The sequence below is a fragment of the Candoia aspera genome, chromosome 1 (genome assembly GCF_035149785.1).
Source record: "Candoia aspera isolate rCanAsp1 chromosome 1, rCanAsp1.hap2, whole genome shotgun sequence".
NCBI lineage: Eukaryota > Metazoa > Chordata > Lepidosauria > Squamata > Boidae > Candoia > Candoia aspera.
The window spans coordinates 305489213-305509762 of NC_086153.1; the positions used below are offsets into that span (position 1 = coordinate 305489213).

General features: G+C 36.0%; 1 protein-coding gene across 1 annotated transcript in view; it reads right to left on the reverse strand.

Annotated features, from left to right (window-relative positions):
* Positions 1–3189: 3189 nt before the first annotated feature.
* PPP4R3A (protein phosphatase 4 regulatory subunit 3A) overlaps positions 3190–20550 on the reverse strand; it is a 33433-nt gene continuing 16072 nt past the window's right edge. Inside the window, exons 8-15 of the mRNA XM_063290237.1 lie at positions 18355–18486; positions 18161–18263; positions 17352–17510; positions 15415–15584; positions 11072–11214; positions 9664–9854; positions 7876–8102; positions 3190–4416 (exon numbers count right to left, since the gene is read on the reverse strand). Coding sequence (XP_063146307.1) covers positions 4318–4416; positions 7876–8102; positions 9664–9854; positions 11072–11214; positions 15415–15584; positions 17352–17510; positions 18161–18263; positions 18355–18486 — 1224 coding nt within the window. The 3' untranslated portion in view covers positions 3190–4317. The remainder of the gene's footprint in view (positions 4417–7875; positions 8103–9663; positions 9855–11071; positions 11215–15414; positions 15585–17351; positions 17511–18160; positions 18264–18354; positions 18487–20550) is intronic.

The window sequence follows — 20550 nt, forward strand, 5'->3', positions numbered from 1 at the left end:
AAAATAGGCATTGCTTGAACCAAAATTCGTTTCAGCAGACATTTGGCTTACTCTGTTCTGAAGTGTTGCTTTGTTACACTAAATATTTGCTTTTAACAAACACATTTTTAACTGTTGCACGTTTATCGCTACCTTTTTCTGGCTTGCATTTTCTGTTATTTGTAATGCTGTTAGCCCCCTCGGACATCATATATAAAAAGAGAATACAGAGTATAGATAATTACTTAAAAGATCGGAGAATGTTATCTTTTTCAGCTGGACGCACTGTTACACTATCATTCAGAACCAACTGAGAACATAATATATACACCACTGTACATATAATGGGAATCCAAGTAAGCTGCTAACACTAGTTCCACTTAGACTAGGGACTGAGCCTGCTGCTCTTGGCAGGCATTCTACAAACATGACCTGGAACATTTTACTAGGAAACCATCAGGCATACATATCTCAAAATAATTTCCGGTATACACTGTGGGCCTTACTTGTAGACATGTGTAGGATGAAACAGTCGTTAGACTTTTCTGATTTGAAGAACTATAGACTGCCAAGAAAATGTCACGAATGCAGCATCCCCCCAAAGGGTCAGACATGACTCGGTGCTTGCACAGGGGACCTTTCACCCCCCCCCCCATAAACAACCCAGCAGTGGTGTCTGCCATTTTTTAAAACCAATTGTTTCATCTTTTTTTAAAGGAAAAATTCATTCAAGCATCATCAGTGCTATTTCAAGTCAGAAGGTCTGAAAACTTGGATGAGATTACCAGATTTGGGCTGCAAAAATCCAGTTAGTCACTAGATAAAAGCGAAGAACTACTGTTTTCTGTATTGCTTTCCTGCCATTTAGTGGTATCAATATTTTTTTCAGTGAAGATTTATTAGTTCTAGACATGAATGATTTGATACTGTTGTTTCCCCAGGCACAGTTTTGAAATTTAGCAAGGGAGGAATTTCCTGAGTGAAAACATTTCAGATATACTTTGTGCCAATGGTCAACAAAGTAATTGCCTGTCTTTGACTTGTCTCCCAGCAACCATTCCAAGCATCAACAAAAGCTTCCCTGCTCATGTTTCAAGAAGTATTTACTGGGGGGGAAGGTAAAAATATTCTGGTTTTAGAAAATGATTGGACAAAGAAAAGATGGCAAGCCATGCCATTCTCAGAATTTAAAAAAATTACATGAAAAAGTGATTATTTACAAGCATGGAGAAACTGTAGGTACTACATTTTAAAATAAATATATTTAAATCTGCAAAAAGCAGCTTTTCAAAAACTAGTCAGAAATACAAGCCAGATTATGAACTGATTGCTCTTTATAAAGCTTGTATTTGTAGTTGATATATTTTATTGTTCATACACATACCCAAGTAGAAGTAATCAGTGGGTAAGCACTTTCTGCAACTGGTTTCAATCATTTTACTAACATTTTTGTAGATTTAGAAGCAGTCTTAGGAATTTTTGGGAAACCAAAAGACGGAGGAGAAATTTCTAAAATAGTATGTATCTGACCTCATAGTGATATAAACGAGTACTGAGCTCATCCTGAAATAATTTAGTACTTGTCAAAAATATAGAAGATCCTATATTTTGTGCTAAGGTCATGTGATGGCTATATTTATTTAAATTAAACCGTTTACTTTGTAGTTTAACTCAAAATGAATTATTTCTGATCAACGATTTAACAAATTCAGGATTCATTATACTGTAACCCATACTAATTTACTTTCCCTAACCTAATGCTTACCAGGTTTAGAGAATTAATAACAATTGATTAAACTTGTATGCTGCTTGGCTCCCAACTTGCAACAATCAAAACAAAGAAATTACATCAAATTAATCAAAGGGGGAAAAAAAAGATGGTATGAAAAACAGACCAGATGGAATGAAGCGAAGGGTCTCACCCTTCCTTGCCAAAGGCTTGGGCAAAGAGCCAGGTCTTCACAGCTCCTCTAAACAGCAGCAGAACGTGGGCCGTCCAAATCTCTGGAGGAACCTCATTCCAGAGGACAGGCACTGTTACAAGAGAGGGTGCGCTTCTGGAGCCCTGATAGATGATACTGTTTAATCAAAGGATCCTGGAGCACGCCAACTCTGCAGGATCAAATTGGTTGGGCAGATACTTTGGGAGACAGTAACCAGGTGTAACGGTTGCCTATTGGAGAACACTTCCTCTAATTTAGCTAGTACAACCAGTGACTAGGAATGATGTGACATTTAGGCCTCCAACATTTGGAGGACACAAGTTTATAAAGGATAGTACATGCATTTAGAACTTCTGTTGGGGAAGCCATCTTCATGGAGGGTTAGTTGCAATGCAAGAGGCAGAGCACTGGCTTAGCAGCTTGGAAAACTAATTTAACAGTGCTATTTTTATGTCCGCAGCAAAAATTACAAGTTATCATTAGGAACTTAAACTCAGTTTTGTAAGTTGTATAGTATGCTGTATGTACTATAATTTCTCCAAACATATCTTGGGAAACATTTGATTAAGGTGCCAGGAATTCTAACTAAACGACACAGGTAAAGTAATATAATCCAGATGGCACACTGCTATTACTATCACATGAGCACAGCACTCTAAATTGTAGCATATAATTAATTTGATGTTTATGAATAAAATGATTGGATTTTACACTGGACTCATTCTTTTTCCTTTCCTGTGATACCTTGTCCTTTACTGACTAGGTTTGACTGCAGGCGAAAACAAATGGGATCACTGGAGAACTCTGTGATTAGGATGAACAGCAACTATACCCAAACTAAGTAGCTAATGCATCTAAAAAATTGAAGACAATTTTGTACGCTGCAAAACTTGAGCACTGGAATTTTATGTGAAGCTTTAACCTAAAGAGTAGGTCTTCTACACTGTGAAGAAAATTAGTAAACTGATATTTGAAACCTGCACTTTTGGAGAAAAATTGCTGGTATTTTGATGACAAGGATAGTAAGTGCATTCAAATAAAATCTGTACAACAGTTCTTGTGTTTCAGGGTATGAAAGTCTAGTATGCAGTAAGACAATGACAGCTATTATTACCTCTCTATAACAACTTATTTTCTTCCCAAGAATTAGATTGAATTCTCATAAAAATATCATAAGCTTAGCATCATTAAACATTAATGATGGAACATTAAAACTGGTATTCCAAAGGGAATCAGTTTTTAAAAAATACCACTAATGCTGTAGTCCTTAATTTTAATTTTTATTTTCAAAATTCAAATGTGTCAGTATGACTGTACTCTTGATAACCACTTTAAATTGGATTTAAACATACCAGCATGGTTCAAGTTAAGAAATTTCAAAATCTCTTTGGAATACTAATTTCATATTTATAGATTACTTAAAAGTATTTTTTTCTTGTAAAAAACCCCAACCTATTTCCCTGAATTGTTTCAAGACAGTTGATGATGTAAAGTTTAATATAAAATATTTAGTCACAAAATAATATTGCTTTTGTATGCACATTGTGGCAAGATTAATTTGCTCTTTTTCAATAAAAACTATACCATCTCCCATAAAATTCTAAACAGATTAGGAAATGTGATGTAGAACAGAATTACACATGTGAAACAGGTACCAGCACAACGGTGAGATTATATTACATCAAAAAATTTTAATGGTCCCAAATATATACTCAACAACTAAGCATACACTCGGGGCAAAATAAAAATAAAATTATGACATAAAAGTGACATCTAGAATTCCATTCAATCTTTTAATTAAGGGATAGATATATCCCTCATCTCCAAACAAAAATCTGCAGTTTAAAGGGCAAAAGGGAACAGATTAAAAAAAGAGGAAACATGTTGAGCCCTCCCCAAAAGAGTTTTGTTTTTTTAAAACCTGTTGTAGTTTGACTAAAATGTTCAGAATGTGTGGTTTTAAAGGCAGGTCTCTTTATAGAAAGAAACTGCTGGCATTCTTAGCTAATGAAGAATTATGGCAGAAAAGCCTTTTCTTCAAAGTCTTGTACATGGTCCAAGAAATCATAATCTGATTGTAACAATTGAACAGCCAATCCAGAATTCCACTATCAAAACTCCTGCCCTGTTGGCATTGTATTTTCCATTTCCTTCCCTGAGAAAAGGGCAATGCGTGGTCCAAGCTGGAGAGGTCAAAGGCATGTTATTCCATAAAGCGTAGTATTTCCTCTTCTTCTGCTCCGCCAAATTGGCACTGATTAGCAGAAATCTATGAATTAAAGTTGATCTGTGTTATACACAGTAATTTATCAGAGTTTATTATTTTTGTAATATGGACTTCCCCCTCTGGAAACCTAGTTTATAACATAATCCATATGGATCTTCATATTTGTCATTATGAAGACTCTAGCTTTGCTTTCTGTGTCAAAGGTAGATTTTCTTCATCTTCCTCCTCATCATCGTCAGGATAGTCTACAAGCCCAACTAGACCTCTCTGAAAAAACAAACAAAAACCATATGTAAACTGAACTGAGTTTCATCCTTCAATTTAATTTATCAATTAAATTAAATTACATGAACTGTTTCATGTAAAGCTATAGTACTTTGATAAACTTGTAAAACACATTAATGAATAGTTTATGATATTTAAATTAGTAATTATGGATATACTGAATCGCCACCTAGTATTATTAACGTATGAACTATGTAAAACGATTTTATCGTTATTACAACTAAGGAACATTTAGGTGATTTGTATGCAGTTAAGATGCATGAACTTTAAAGATTATGAATTGCTACTCTAGCACATGCTCTATCTACTCTGAATTTATCCACATCTTAAAACATACAGTGATGCTTATTTAGCACTCAGGTAAGGCAACTGGGATTAAATGAATGCTGTTCCCAATAAATACAATATGTTGTCCGAAAAAAACTTGAGTATGACAAATGTACAGTTTTCCACATACAACACAATCCACTAATAGTACAATTATGTTAGTAAACACTTTAAAGAGTTGAAAATATTTTCTGTAATAAAAACATACTGCCTTTAACTTTGAATAGGCACTGAGTGTAACACAGGCAAGACCACTAAATTTGATTTATCTACAAAGGCAATTAGGGTTTCTTCCCATGAGTCACATTGTTGCAAAGCACCCATTCATAACTTTTTTAAAGACTGGTTTCTTCTGGCAAAATTTAACTCTGATACATTGCAAGCTCTTTATTTTGTTCTACTAGAGACTCCAACAAACCCTTAGAAATACAAATTGTTATTATTTGGTAGGAAAAAAATCACAAGAAAACTGCTGCAAAAACAATCAATTTGCCTGTTTGATCAGGAAAAACAAGTTTTTGATAGATGACACTGAACAAAGAATGCATATCTTCATTAGTGTTTCAATGTCTGGGATCATACATTATACATAATCAAGGTTTGCTGAATAAGCCACAATGGATGGATTCAGTGAAGACACCAACCCTAACCCTAAACAAATCACATTGTTTAATGCTGACCCAACTGTACTATTTTGGTTCTTCACAATAGCGAACTGCAGAATGAAGGATCCCATGACAAAAGTTCAAAATCTTTTCCTAAATCAATGGATCAAATATAAAACCTATAGAGTTGAAACTATTTCAGTAAAACTGACAAACTGATGCATGATTGATATGGCAAACTGAGGTTTAATCTGTCACGTATAATTCCTGTCCAAAGAGGCAAAGTGGTATTGTACTTTTCATTTATTTTTCAAGTGACTCATATTGATTCATTTGAGTTTAGAATCATCATCAAAAACAAGAACAAGCAACTGACATCTGCATATTATAGAGGAGTATATTGCTTATCTGTAACTGTTATTCTTTGTGTGGTCATTTGTGCATTCATATGGGAAATACACTAATGCAGAGAACATGCTGGGAACCTTCGAGAGCTGAAGATTTTTGATAGGAGCTGCTCTCCAGTGTGCATGTACAACATGGCTCCCACCTTCCCTATCTATAAACACAGCAACCTACAAAGGGCTGAGTGGATGGATTGTATGAATGCACAGAGGACTATTTGAACAACCACAATTACAGTTAAGCAATTTTATTCATTGCGGTCTCTATGCAACACACATATTTGGTAATTGACAATTTGGAGGAGAAGGAGCTGCACCAGAAGACAAAGAGCAAAGAAGCAACAGACATCATGTGGGCTTCTATGCAATAGTACTGATAAAGGTAGAGATTGGGCCCAAGTGGCTATCTTACTATCTGCAGTTGTAGAACACCCTCTGAAGCCTACTGGAGTTAGGCTTCACAGTACCTTTCACCCATTATGGAAAAAGAATTATTATTTAAAAGACTTGTACGGCTGCCCATCTTAGAACCACAATTCTGGGCGGTTCACAACAATTATATAAAACCAAACACCACATAAATAAATGCATGAAATAACAAAAACAGGAACACAGAAACCTGAGATCACTACCAATGTCTCTTGATGCAGCCAACAACATTGTCTTTAACTCCGACTTCACCCTATCCTAGCACTTGAGGGAAGAGTCAGCTCTTTATGATTTTCCAGAGGTTCAAGAGCATAGGGCTTGCTGGATCAAAAGGGGAAGGGTGTTCCATAAGGCAGGAGCTGCCAGGGAAAACGTGTGCCTCCTAGGTTCCACAAGATGGCAACATTCAAGGGAAGGAGTAATCCTACTCTATCTGATCTGGTTGCTTGGGCAGATACTTCTTTATCCTAGTGTTTTCCTGCAGGTGCAGGGTCTGCTTTTCGGATCAACAAACACCATTTCATGTGAATGAATACAGCAACCAGGTCCAAATGGATGATTTTCATGTCCATGTTAATTGTGCTTTGCTTTGGTCTTCTGCACAGGCGTTTGCCATTGGTGTTAAAGTTGGATGGGCAGATACACTCAGGTGAAACCTTTAGTCTTCAATAACAAATGAATAAATGCCAAAACCAATGGAGATGTACAGTCCAAACTACAAGTAAGCCAGTGTATGGCAAATGCTGAGAGAATGGAGAGATCACTCAAGGTCTATTGAAGGTGATGGAAAAATTACATTGTACAATTGGCTATAACGTGGAAGAGTTTCATAACCTTCAACAGGAAACCTACATTGCTCTTGTTGAACTACAAGTAAGACTGATCCACCCAAAGGGTTAAGAAACCCTTGCTTTTTTCTTAGAGGTGATTGCTGTCAGGAAAGCAAATTTCCATGAAAGCAGCTGGTGATTTATTGATATCAAGTGTCTGAAGTGTTTTGTCAAACACTTGATATGAAAGGCAAGTTTGAGTGCCCATCTATATAGATGCCAGCTTACTATTGCACCTGACACATTTGTGGAAAGGTTTAACAGCTATAGGCCCACTGGGAAAGCTAATGATTTTCAAATTGATTTCAGGTTCCCCAATAAAAGTTCAACATTCTTTGAGTGCTTTGTTGTAGATGAGGATATATGAGAAAGCCAAAGTAAAGGTGAAGCAGTTTACCTCAAGAGAAATATAGAGCAGTCTCAGTGTCTCTGATTATGTGGAGATCAAAAAAGAACTGAGGGGGGAAGCAAAGTGGAGGGTAGTTTTCACCTAAAATCCTCAAATCTGTAAGATTCCTAAAATTACGCATTTTACCATCATATTAATAAACTCTGTGATACCTGACCCCAATCTCTTTCTCATTACTAGATTAATTTCTATAAAATATTCTTTACATTTCCAACAGTGGATAATGAAAAGCAATAAAGGGCAACTAGACACAAAATAACAATAATTATTTCAAATGTCCCTTTATTATTAAACAGGTACAAAACTAGAGGGAAAAAACACAAACACTATTCAAACAAACCGCAAGTTTTATTTGCACAATAGTAACTGTGTGGATTGATTGGCTAATATGAGAAATATAATACTGTAGCATGATCTGATTAAAGGAAACAAAGTACCTTTGTAGTTATAGCTGCCATCTGAGATGTGCTTTTAGAAACTGATCCAGGAGATCCTGGTGACCCAGGAGATCCTGGAGATCCAGGAGACCCAGGCAAATTACTTGCTGATGACTGGCTGGTGAGATTAGTCTTTGTACCACTAGAGAAGGAAAGTTTAAAACTTGGACTCTGGCGACCTGAAATGTTAGTTTTCAGAAGGACCTCCTTTTCTTCACTTTCTTTAACTGGAATGTAAAACAAACACAAGTTGCACTGTTAAGCAAATAGGGTAAAGATACAACCTGATCACACTACTGAAATATCTCTGCTTATTTCCTTGACATTTTATTACCGCCTCCCCCAAAATGGAAAGGACATTAGTTGTTACCTATACCTACTTACAACTGCATAAAGATATCTTCCAATCTATGAAGTAGGGAATATTCTTCTTCAGTGGGAAGGCTTGCACTTATACTATTTTCAATATTACATGCAGATTTAATTTTTTTCCCAAAGCTTTTTAAATCTGTAAATTTTAATCTACTAAATTTTAGCTCTGCTGTAAAGTGTTAATTATATCTTTTTTTTACTGCTTTATGCACTGCTGCTGACTACTGTTATGATGTTTTGCATTACTTCCATTTATTACCAGTTTATATTGTATTCATTGTTGAAAGCAACTCAAAGAAGAATTGTTGAATACAGTCGAGTAAATTTAACTTAAACAAGTTTTCCCTGCTGACTTGCTTTTATGATTAAACAATTTGCTATAACCAGATTTCAAAATAATAACAAACCCAAGTTGGCATTAGATTATAGTTATATCTTAACAATATACAGTAGAAGTTGTAATTACAGTAAATGGCAACAGAGGAAAAGCAGGGAGAGATCTGTGCTAGAAAGATAACCCAGTAGTTTAGAATTGATCATGATTCCAGTTGACAATTACTGTATTAGGGCCACACTAGCCTTTCAAATAAAACCCTGTTGTGTGAATTTTGAAAATACATGGATACTGTAAATAGCTTGTTTGTGCTATTTCGGGCAGGGATTATGGTGTGGATTTATCTCTTTTCATTCAGGAATTGTTTTACTTTTTCTGCCGCAGAAAATATTTTTTTCATTTATTCAATCAATTAATATGGGTGCTCACTTTGCAATGTGACCCTGAGCAGCTAATACCAGGTTAAAAGCAACAAACAAATGTATAAAAGTAAAAAAACAAAAATGATCATGTCCAAGAACACTCACATGTCTACCTGGTAAATCTCTTAAAGACAGGTTCACAATGGCACAACGGACAAGGTAGAAACCAGATCTTCAAGGCTCCACAAAAACCCAGCAAGGGTGGAGTCATCCAGAACTCAGGGAGTGTGTTGTTCCACATGACATGTACGACGACAGAGAAGGCATGCCTCTTGGGTCCCCTCAGATGACACTGTTTATTAGAAGGGACCTACAGTAGTGTTTTTTAAACTTGGCAACTTTAAGATGTGTGGACATCAACTCCCAGAATTCTCCAACCAGCATGCTGGCTGGGGAATTCTGGGAGTTGACGTCCACACATCTTAAAGTTGCTAAGTTTGAAAAACACTGACATAAAGCATGCTCACCCTGTCATATCTTGTGAGATGGGCTGAAATAACAGGAGACAGGTGGTCCTGCAAATGGCCCAAAGGCTTTTCTAACTACTGAAGCTCCTCTGTCCTTACAACTTACCTGCTCTTTTCCACCCCATGTTGGCCAGGGGAATTAGTGATGGGGACAAGTCTGGCAACTAGTAACCTGTTTCCCTAAGTTACTTACATTTTTTTCTTTCCATAAATTTACTTATAGGATCCATAATATCTTCATCATTTTTACTTTTATCAGACGGTGGCACCACTACCTCTCCATCTTCCATGTCATCTTCATCAGTGTTGAACCACATTTCTTCCTCATCCTCCAAGGTTCTTGCATCCCTTCTGTATCTATGGTTTCTTAAGATGGATCGCATGCTATAAAAGAATGTTTTTGCAATGAGGCTATTAATATACACACACTGTTAAAAATGAGTATCATGCTGAATCCTAATCCTCTAACGTTTCTAGAATACGCTTAACCAACTACTTTAACACATGTATTTTCCTAATAAGCTAACTCCACACGTGCAGTTGTCAATGAGAGAAAAAGAGAAGGTGCTTATGTGTGAACACTCATCATCATTTCTGACCTAGTTACTTAGCCACTGTGCAAACATAAGGCTATGCAAAAATAAAGCAGTTCAATTGTATTTTGCATGTGTTAATTTGTAATATATATTTAAAATTGTGTAGATCAACCCTGAAGTATTTTCTTGCACAACAAGGAGAAGCAAGGAAGATTCTCCCAAGTCAGTGAGTCTAATTATGATCAGGTTAACCTAATTCCAGTTTCAGGCATGACATAAACCTCATAAATAAATATATAAAACTGCAGTTTTAAAATATGTGTATAAACATTACATTACTCTCTTAGCAATCATTTGCAGCTCTGTGTATGGCTTTTACAAGTGAGAGCACCATATCTTGGCCAATTTTATCCAGCAAGGAAAATATCATCATCATCATCATCATCATCATCATCATCATCATCATCATCAAATTTATATGCCAACTCCCAGGAGTTTTAATGGATGCGTCTACCTTTTCACAAAGTCAGATCTGGGAATTCAGAAGTATTCTTAAAAAGAAATTTCTTCATGCGAAGTAAGTCAGCTAAGAGGCTGTGCTTACATTTGGTAAAATTTTCTCTTTCTCACAGATTTCTATACTGCGTTATTTGCATTATTTGGATGACTAAGGAGCATCTCTCAGGTGAGTGATGTACATACAACTTAGACTTGCAATGTGCAACTATTACCTATAGCACCATACTGGGAGTGAATTGTATAATAGATTTCAGGTTATTCTTGGCATTGAATATGGATTTATGTTGCAACATTAATGTAAAAAATTTATCTTGCTCAACTGTATAGATATGTGTATTTTCTGTATCGTTCTGACACATTTTTTAAATTACAACATCTCTCCAAAACAATATATGTTACACCCTTTCTCATGCTTGTCGTTTAAAAATAAATGATCTTTCAACTGTCCACAGAAAAGACATTTCAGTAACAGAACTACAAATCTTGTTGTTTTTCAGTAAATTTTCAACAGGTAAAGATCTAATAATAATGTCAGAGCACACTAACCTGTCAAGTTTGGGATTATCTTGTCTTTCCCTTTGCTGCTCATAACGTAATTTCAAACCTTTGAAAGTCTGCACATAATCTACATCTTCTAGCCCCTTCCAATAATTCTCAATTACATGAGCGGTTAAGGATTTTATGTCTTCCTGGAAAACAAAGTTATTTTCCCCGTTAAAAAAAAATTTTTTTTTAAAGGATTTTATTAAGTTTCAAGACAAGGATAAAAGCTACCAAAAAAAACCCTACAAAAAAAGAAAAAAGAACTAAAAAGGTGTGAAAACACAAGAGAATTTTTTTCCCGAAATTACAGAAAGATGTGACTTCCAACTTTTAACAGCAAGGATATACAAAAATTTCCATAATCAATCTCTTACTCTATATTAAAACAAAACCACATTATTTCTATAAGTCATTTCACTTTAGCACATTATAAAAATCACTAAGTACGGTATTGCGCTGGGAAAATCTGCCATCAAAGACCTATCTAAAGTTTTCAGAAGTAAAGACGTTAGTTCAAAAACAAAGGTGCGTCTGACTCACGCCATGGTCTTCTCAATTGCCAAATATGCCTGTGAAAGTTGGACATTAAAAAAGGAAGATAGAAGAATTGATGCATTCGAATTGTGGTCCAATTTGATTCCAATTTGAATTGGCAAAGATTATTGAAAATACCATGGACTGCCAGAACAACAAACAAATCAGTTTTAGAAGAAATACAACCAGAATGTTCCCTAGAGGCGAAAATAACTAGGCTTAGACTCTCATACTTTGGGCACATCATCAGGAAAAACCGATCACTTGAAAAGGACATTGTATTTGGTAAAGTTGAGGGCCAGCGGAAAAGAGGAAGGCCTCCAATGCGATGGATTGATACAATTACTGCAGCAATAGATGCAAACATTGGAACAGTCAGGCATATGGTGCAAGACCGAACAGCATTTTGTACTGTTATACATAGGGTTGCCATGAGTCGTAAACAACTCAATGGCAACTAACAACAAGTACAGTTACTACCCCCTTATATTAAAATAAAGAAAAAAATTCATATAGACCCCCTAAACAACTTTCTCCCCCAAAAGTTAACACTTATGTAATTATTCCCTTCCTACTATTCTATACGTTTGTCTACTATAATAAGAATCAAACTAAAAAGCACATAGATTGTCTGCCATTATGCGTAATGTATAATGTACATTATATATTACAGTACAACAGTTTTAATAATCTTAGTCTTAATAAACCCAAGAAACGAAAACAATTCAAAACAGTGGCCTTAAATCAAATCCTTGAAACCATCCAAATAAACATTTTCTATACCCTAATAATCTTAATCCAAATCCTTAAAAGCAAATAACATCAAGGAAACCCTTAAAGCAATCCAGATAAACATTATTTAACCTTTATCCCACTTCAAAATAAACCAGAGCATTTACATATCCCCACAATGTGCACAAGCTTTTCTCTTTGAAAAAAAAGCAAACAGCCCAGCTGCCCCCCTCAAAAATTCCAGCTTATCTTCAAAAAACCTCTCACACATAATGACCCCTTCTTTTTCATGGCCTTGCACCAGAAAGTCAATTTCACTTATTGCTTGCAGATCTCTTTCTCCATTAAATTTCTCCAACTCCACTATCTGATTTTCATCTAGCATCTCAATAGAAATCCTGATCTCACTCTTAGAAGAAACATTTCTATCACTGTTAAATTCTTCAATTTCATCCACCACATCCCCAACCTGATGGCACATTTTAGACCTCATATTTTCCAAGATGTCCTGAATAGCTTACATAAAAGCTTGGTAGAAGTCAGAAAAAAATCTGTTTAGAATCTTCCATGTCTCACCCAGTAGATTATGGCGCCCCCTAGAGCTTAACCAGCGAAAGTCAAAGATATGGAAAAGGTCTGGAATGAATTTACATAAGCAAGAGAGATAGATAGTTCCCAAGGGAAAGTAGAAACAGAAAGCTGAAGGTTCAAATCAGCTGATTCAACATGTAGGAAAATGCTAATATCTTCAAATTTAGTATAAAAATAACAGGAAGACAATTGTTTATTCTCAATCCTCCTTTATATTTGGAAGGAAAATGAGGCCCAAAACTTAAAAAATATTTTTTTTAAAAAAAGTAATCCCAAAAATAACAGTAAGCACCCAGAGAACCAGCTTCTTCTCATAGAAAGCCTCTCTTAGGTTACATATACTTAAAAAAAAACAAAAACATAAATATATTGATTTAGAAATGGGCTGGCTGGTCTTAGTGTCCCTTTAAGGCTTACAGCAGCTTGGAAAATGATGACAGCCCCGCCTACCAGCTGGCTCTTACCAGTCGAACGCTTAATGCTGTTTGCAATCTTCTGGCTGCAAGCAGCCGTCCAGAGGACAGATGGGATGATTCCAGGTGTTCTCCTTTATCTGGAGAACATTTCTGGGCTTCAGGAAAACCTGCCTGAGCCCGAAAAAAATTGCCCTGTTGTCAGCTCCGCCTGCTAAGCCCGCAGGCACAGCTGCTCAGTCTGCCATAGTCCCCACTGGAAGTCCCCATTTAAAATGTTAAAAAATATCACATAAAAACTATACAGTTTTGTTTACAAAAGCATAATAGAACAGATTTGATCTGTTCAGAAGTCAAGTAGTCTTTCATTCATACAACTGATAAGCAACATAAACTATAAACTATAAAATATCATTGCAAAAAACAGCTGGGCAACTGTACTGAAGTGGAACAATTGTAAACCACCTATCTACCTTGGTATGTTTTTACTTTTCATTCAACCTTAGCATCTTGCAATGATTTCTTTCAGTCAGAACAAATTAAAAAATGGAAATTTAAAACAAATTATTTGAAAGAATCCATCATGCTACGTTTGGATGTCATGGCATCATAAAAATAAAGTCAAATAAATCAGCACTATTTGTGGAGGCAGGGTGGAGCCTATGGCCCCAATCATAGTAATAACACAGTGGACTAAAAATGTCCATCAAAATATCTGGTAATTGCTGCTTGTTCATTTATTTTTGCTCAAAATATCTAGGCCTCAGAAGTGTCCCTTCATTTTTAACACAAGTGATAATGGTTTTATTACAGCTGTTTGAGTCAATCTTGACTCCTCATGGCTACATAGACAGATCTATACAGTTTTCTTGGCAACATTTTTGGAAGTGGTTTGCCAGTATCTTCTGGGATGGTTTTCAACTTTCCAGGCTAGGACTGAGAGAAAATGACTGGTCCAAAATCACTGAACTGGCTTTTGTACTTAAGTGAGGACTAGAACTCAGATCTCCCTACTTCGAACCCAGCACCTTTAACCGCTACATCAAACTTGCTCTCCAGAATTGGTAATAGAGGTGGTTCTTCTTTAAACATATAACCCTCTACCTTAAATAACAGATATTTCCTAGTACATTAGCGGTGATCAGAGGAGGGAATATTAGATCAGAGCTAAGTCCATTCCACTTACATTCTGCTTTCAGGGTAATTTCCAATTTGGCAAATCAAAAATTCATGGAACTACAGGAAGATTCACCAGATTGGACCACTGGGCACAGAAGAATGTGATTGTTTTATGAGCTCCAAGTAACCTTGAGATCCATTTTTTAAAAATACTTTGACATTTAAGTAACTGTAAGCTTATAGCATGGTCCTGTGGCCATTCCATAAAGCAATAAAAGAAAACATACTTTTCAAAGACTTCAGTACTGTAAGAACAGTGTGAGATTTAATTTAGAAAATATTTTAAAAGACATTTGGGCCACCTTATAAAATAAGTGCAACCCCCTTCTGCTTGGACTTTTTTTGTGTGTGTGGAAGGGCAGAATACTAGCTAGAATTTGTTGTGAGTAGCACCCAACCCAGGTCCCTTGAAAGCCAATGAACCAAATTCATTTTAATCCCTAGCCCAACATACCATCTTTCTCTAGAGATCATGAATGGTGATTTCCTTGGATAGAGTCAAGCTAAGTTCGTCATCTTCTTTATTCCTGACCTGATTCCTTAATGTTAATAGGACCCTATTTTGTGGCAAGAGATTGATCTCTTCTATCCATGAGAGTTGCGGATTTCCATCTTTTACCTATTTGTATATTCCTGAGCCACTGTCTTCGTAATAATAATTAATGGACACTTTTTCCATAAGTCTTATTCTAAGTAAAAGTGATTTGAATGTTTTCCCCAAAGAATCCATATAATGTCTCATAATTCTATCACTACCAATATTATGGGAATATCCATTATTCCTAATCTCCACTATTTTTGACTGCGTGAACTGCTCCCTCTATGTCAACACGTGCAAGACAACTTTGCTTATTCCCAAGTATCAACATTCATTCCTCTCTAAAAAGAAGTACTCACCACTCTAATAAATTCAAACATCTCTATAATAGCAGAATTCATCAGATTATAGCGGGATCCATTGTTGAGAAATGCTTTGACTACTGGTTCAAACAAAAAACTTTTCATTATATAACGATTGTAAAATTCATCCTTCAATCCAATTATCTTTCTTTTAAAACGTAAGGCACCTAGTGAACAAAATACATATTTTCAATAGTGAAAAACAGCTACTTTCACTCATCTTGTGCAAAACAGTCCAAGGATCAAATCATAGACAGGTAACATTGTACCTACAGCCATCTTCCTACATGTTCACAGACATACTCCACTTGAGTTTAATATTTTAATATTTTTTAAATTAAAGAATTGGCTATCATTTTTATTTACATAAAGGCCTATTTTAGCATTTTTAGAAAATAAAGCATGATTTTCTGCAGTCCAGTGCTTTTTGGAATTGTCTCCTATTCTGAATTTTAAAAAAAGGTTAAAAAAAGCATACTGGTTGTTCAACAGTGGTGATCATGTACCACCTCATTTATTTGTATTCCAGTAAATGTATGTTTTACAACTGGATGTGCCAGCCTAACTTCCAGTTGCACCTATGGTACTGACCAATAAAAACTGCCTACTCTTTGGTTAAGAAGTTTGCAATGGTTCTTGTTTTGCACAACTTATTGTCAAGAAGTGGTATATAACAGACATGTAATATTGCATAAATGGAAGATGTTCTTCATCTTCTCCTTCTATCTGTAGCCCTTTGCACAGCTAAATTCTACACTGAAACCTCACCCAACCTTTGAAGGGATTTGAAGGATATATGAAGGGGAGAGGGAACTAAATTATTTTAAGCTATTCTATCTGTAGGTAGTTTTGTTTTCACCTAATGGAGCAACACTATAGCAAAAAGCAAAGAAGCAAAGCCTGTTGAGACTGGAAATATATCAATGAGAGGAAAAGCAAAACTACATAGGACAAGCAACCTTGGGCCTTCCTGTTATTTTTGCACATTTCCTATCAGACTGACCACCATGACCAATAGTAGGAATTTGGGAATTACATCCCAAGACATCTGAAAGATATCAGGTTGCCTATCCTTTATATCACTCGTAATATGTATTAAGCTATTATATAAAAAAAGAAAAGATACTTTGTCATTCACAGATAGGAGCTCCATAGAGGTTTTTCAAGAATATGTAGGATAACAGTCTAGGTAAGTAACAGATCTGCTTTTTTGGATGTAAGTTTCAATATTGTTTGTCTATATATTCCTGGAATTCTCATTGTATCCAAGCTTTTAAATATGAGATATTTTTGTAGTATAATGCTTTCTAGTGGATTATTCCGAGGTACACCATGACAATTTATTTATTTATTTTCTATCCCACCTTTATTATTTTTATAAATAACTCAAGGTGGCGAACATACCTAATACTCCTTCCTCCTCCTATTTTCCCAACAACAACCCTGTGAGGTGAGTTGGGCTGAGAGAGAGGGACTGGCCCAAGGTCAAAGGTGTAAATATTCTCCCTTCTCTGGGCATTAATAAACCTATACTTAGAAATTTGAGGGGGGGGGGGAATAAGGTTGTGCAGCACTGTGGATTCAGTCTCCAAAAAGTGCTTAAGATCACGTGGAAGCACTTGTCTATATCACCTGATAGCACCATGCGTTTTCCCAGGGTAGAGCAACAGCTGTACAGGCAACCACACAACTCTGGGAAAAGGTATGTCTGCTTCAAGGTGTTGTAGACAGATGCTACATTTGTGCTCAGGAGTATCTTTTGGAGATCAATTTCAAAATACTGCACAGTGCTATTAAAAAGACAGCTGACACAAATTTATTTTCAACCTTACCATTTCATGTTTTATGTTTTCATTAAAAATAATAACAAGCAAATGAAAACATCTAAAAAGACTGCTGATACATACAGGAGGTCTATACTACATCATACTTACATAGTGCCAAGAATGCATGCTTTGAGGCCATTAGAACTAGCACTCTTCGAAGAATATCCTTGTTAATTATGTAGTTCTTTATATGGTATGTATGATGTTCTACACAGAAAGTTAGTAACTCTAATATCAAAGCCAATAACTGGGCAGTCTGAAAGTCATCTAAAAGCAAAACAAATAATGCATTTGCTGATATACATTTCCATGCTTTTCAACAGATGTCCTTTATATAGCTCACATTTTTATTGTAAACCGCCCAGAGTCCCCCACTGGGGGAGGTGGGTGGTGATATAAATTTAATAAATAATAATAGTAATAATTTTACTACCTGCAAAAGCTAAACATAAAACATAAACACAAACTAGATTGCATCACTTAATTTTCCTCTCAATTGTTAGGCATATAAAGTAAATACATTGTGGAACTTAATACCACAAAAAAAAAAGGGGGGGGGGAAAGATTTTCACCCCTTACCACTATTTCTTTAGTTCTTTTACTAGCAGAGGTATCTTTAGTGTTTGATGCTTTTAAACAGAGTATAAATATGAACAAAGAACAGTAAAACTTCATGTGTTTATAAGCAAGAAATATGGACTTAAGTAAAACACATTCAGGCAAGCTGTAACATCAAACTACTTTAGATTGGGAACACATTAGGATGAAGGGCAGATCTATGATCCCCATGCCTGATAGGAATGTAGCAGAATGTAGTACCACGACAATCCTTACAGTACAGTTCTTCCTTATATGCAAGCATAACTTGTTAATTGTATGGTTAAGAAACAATAGTGCAAGAACTCCTGAAGGCTCACCTTTGCTAGGCTTTTCCTCTGTAGTATTGGCCAGTAACGGTGCAGTGAGAACATGCATACAGTGTTTATAAAAGAATCCCAAGAATTCTGTCTTTTCTGTTTTCTATGGAATAAAAAGAAACCAATTTCTACTTAATCCATGCTAATCCTAATGATTTAACAGAAAAAAATGTAAGAATTGATTTTTTGCTTACATTGGCAGTAGCTAGCATGTTTTCTGGATCTACCAAGGTACGCAACAGGCCCATCAACTGGACTGCTCCTCCAAGTTCTGGATCTGTATCACAAATCATGTGTTCTATGATGAGGTTAATGAGTAAGATATCCTAGTTTAAAAAAAATAAAACACCAAAACATTAAGCACAACTAAAAGATGAAATATACCAAAAAGCAATTTTGGACTTGCTTGATGAACTTGTTTCTGTATCAGTTATAATGCACTTTTTCAAAAAAGTATATGTGTTTCCCAAATAGTTATACTGATATTAGACAAAGATTTTAAGATAACATCAAAAGAAAGAGAAGGCAAAGATTCCAGTAAGAGTTACAATTCTTTTTCTCCAGTGCTCGTTCTATGAAGGCAGCAAAAAACAGAGAGACAGACAATATTTATATAATGTCACTGTCAGTGATCCACAGACACTGAGTTAACTGTAGAACTTGACAAGTATGAAATTAAAATATATTTATAATAGGAAATATGCAGCAAGGGACTCAAATAAAGACTTGGTATAGACAGCAGTGAACACATCTTTGAGAGAGAAGCATGTATCTTCCACCTTGAAAGAAGTGGTACTGCACATCTCCTCAAGAAGATTATTGACCTGATTATTTTACACAACTACTTTTACATAACTACTGTCTTGTCTCCAAACTTCCCTTTTCAGTGAATATTGTTAAGATGATCAACAGAGAGCTACAGAAAGTCCTGGATAAAACAGTTCATCTGAATTGCTATCAGCCAGGGTTCAGCCTAGACACAGAACAAAAACCATACTGGTTATTCAGCTGGATTATCATTTGTGGGACTGGGAGGTGGGAGTACTGCCCTCCTGGTCCTACTGAATCTCTTGGTGGCTTTCAAAACCAGGGCCACGATATTTTCCTGGACATGATGTGAGGGTTGGAACTGGGGGCATTGTGTTGCAGTTGTTCTTCCTGAGTGGCTGCTTCCTATCAGTGATGGTGGGGGATGAAAGGTTGAACCCAAGGGTCTCTGCTGTGTGATGCCACAGGATTTGGCTTTTTCCCCTTTGCTGTTAACTTCTATGTGAAGCTACTGGGTGAGATCATCTGTCAGCAGGTATCATCAATATACAGATGATACTAAGTTATCCACTTCTAGCCTGACAGGAGATGCAGTGAGTTTCTGATCCAGTCCTTGAAGACTATTAAGGGTGGCGGAAACCTAGCAAGACACAGTGGCTATGGATTTCAAGGCCAACTGAATTGGAATACAGTCAGTCCTTAACTCTGGACAAGGTTGTATTCTCCTAGATTGAGCTGACTCATAGTATGGGGGTCCTCTGGGACTCTTAGCTCCTGCTCAAACAACACGCAGAACTAAAAGGGCTAAAAGGCTAAAAGGGCTTTTGCACAAAGCACAACTGGCTGGGTTCTCAAAGTACATTAAGCTAAAAACAAAGAAGTTAAATTAAAATTGTAACATGTAAGCCAGGTCAGTGTCTCTTATTGCTAAAAGCAACTTTACATAAAAATGGGTGAATGCACATTGTTGACCCAATTATATAGCATGCAATATCACAGCAACACTTACATGGGAAAATTGCCCCCCACCCCAATGCTAATACTAATTGAAAGAATCTGAACTACATATTCTGGAAAAATTGCATTTTATTTTCTGGAAAAATTGCATTTTATTTACTAAGCAACTCTCTAAATGCCACTGTGAATTAAAATGTATTTCAGGATCTAACAAATTATGTATCATAACCTCTCAATTCAAGCAGTACCTCTTTATATCATCTAAACTAGATTTAGAAAATTGAAGAGAAATATTTTCTGTCCAAACATAAATAACAAAACTATGCCATCTGAAGAAACAGTTTTATTAAAATAATATAGTATGCTAGTCAACTGTTTTCAACTGAAAGGCCACTTCAATATAATTGCGTAGGTAGTCCTTGACTTATGACCACAATTGGGACCAGAACTTCAATTGCTATGTGGTTGTTAAGTGAATTGTGCCCCATTTTAGACCTTTTTTGCTGCAGTCATTAAGCAAATCACACAGTCATTGGTTGTTAAGTGAATCCAGCTCCCCCCATTGACTTTACTTATCGGAAGCCCCCTGGGAAGGTCACAAATGGCGATCATATGACCCTGAGACGCTGCAACTGCCATAAATACATGCTGGTTGCCAAGTGCCC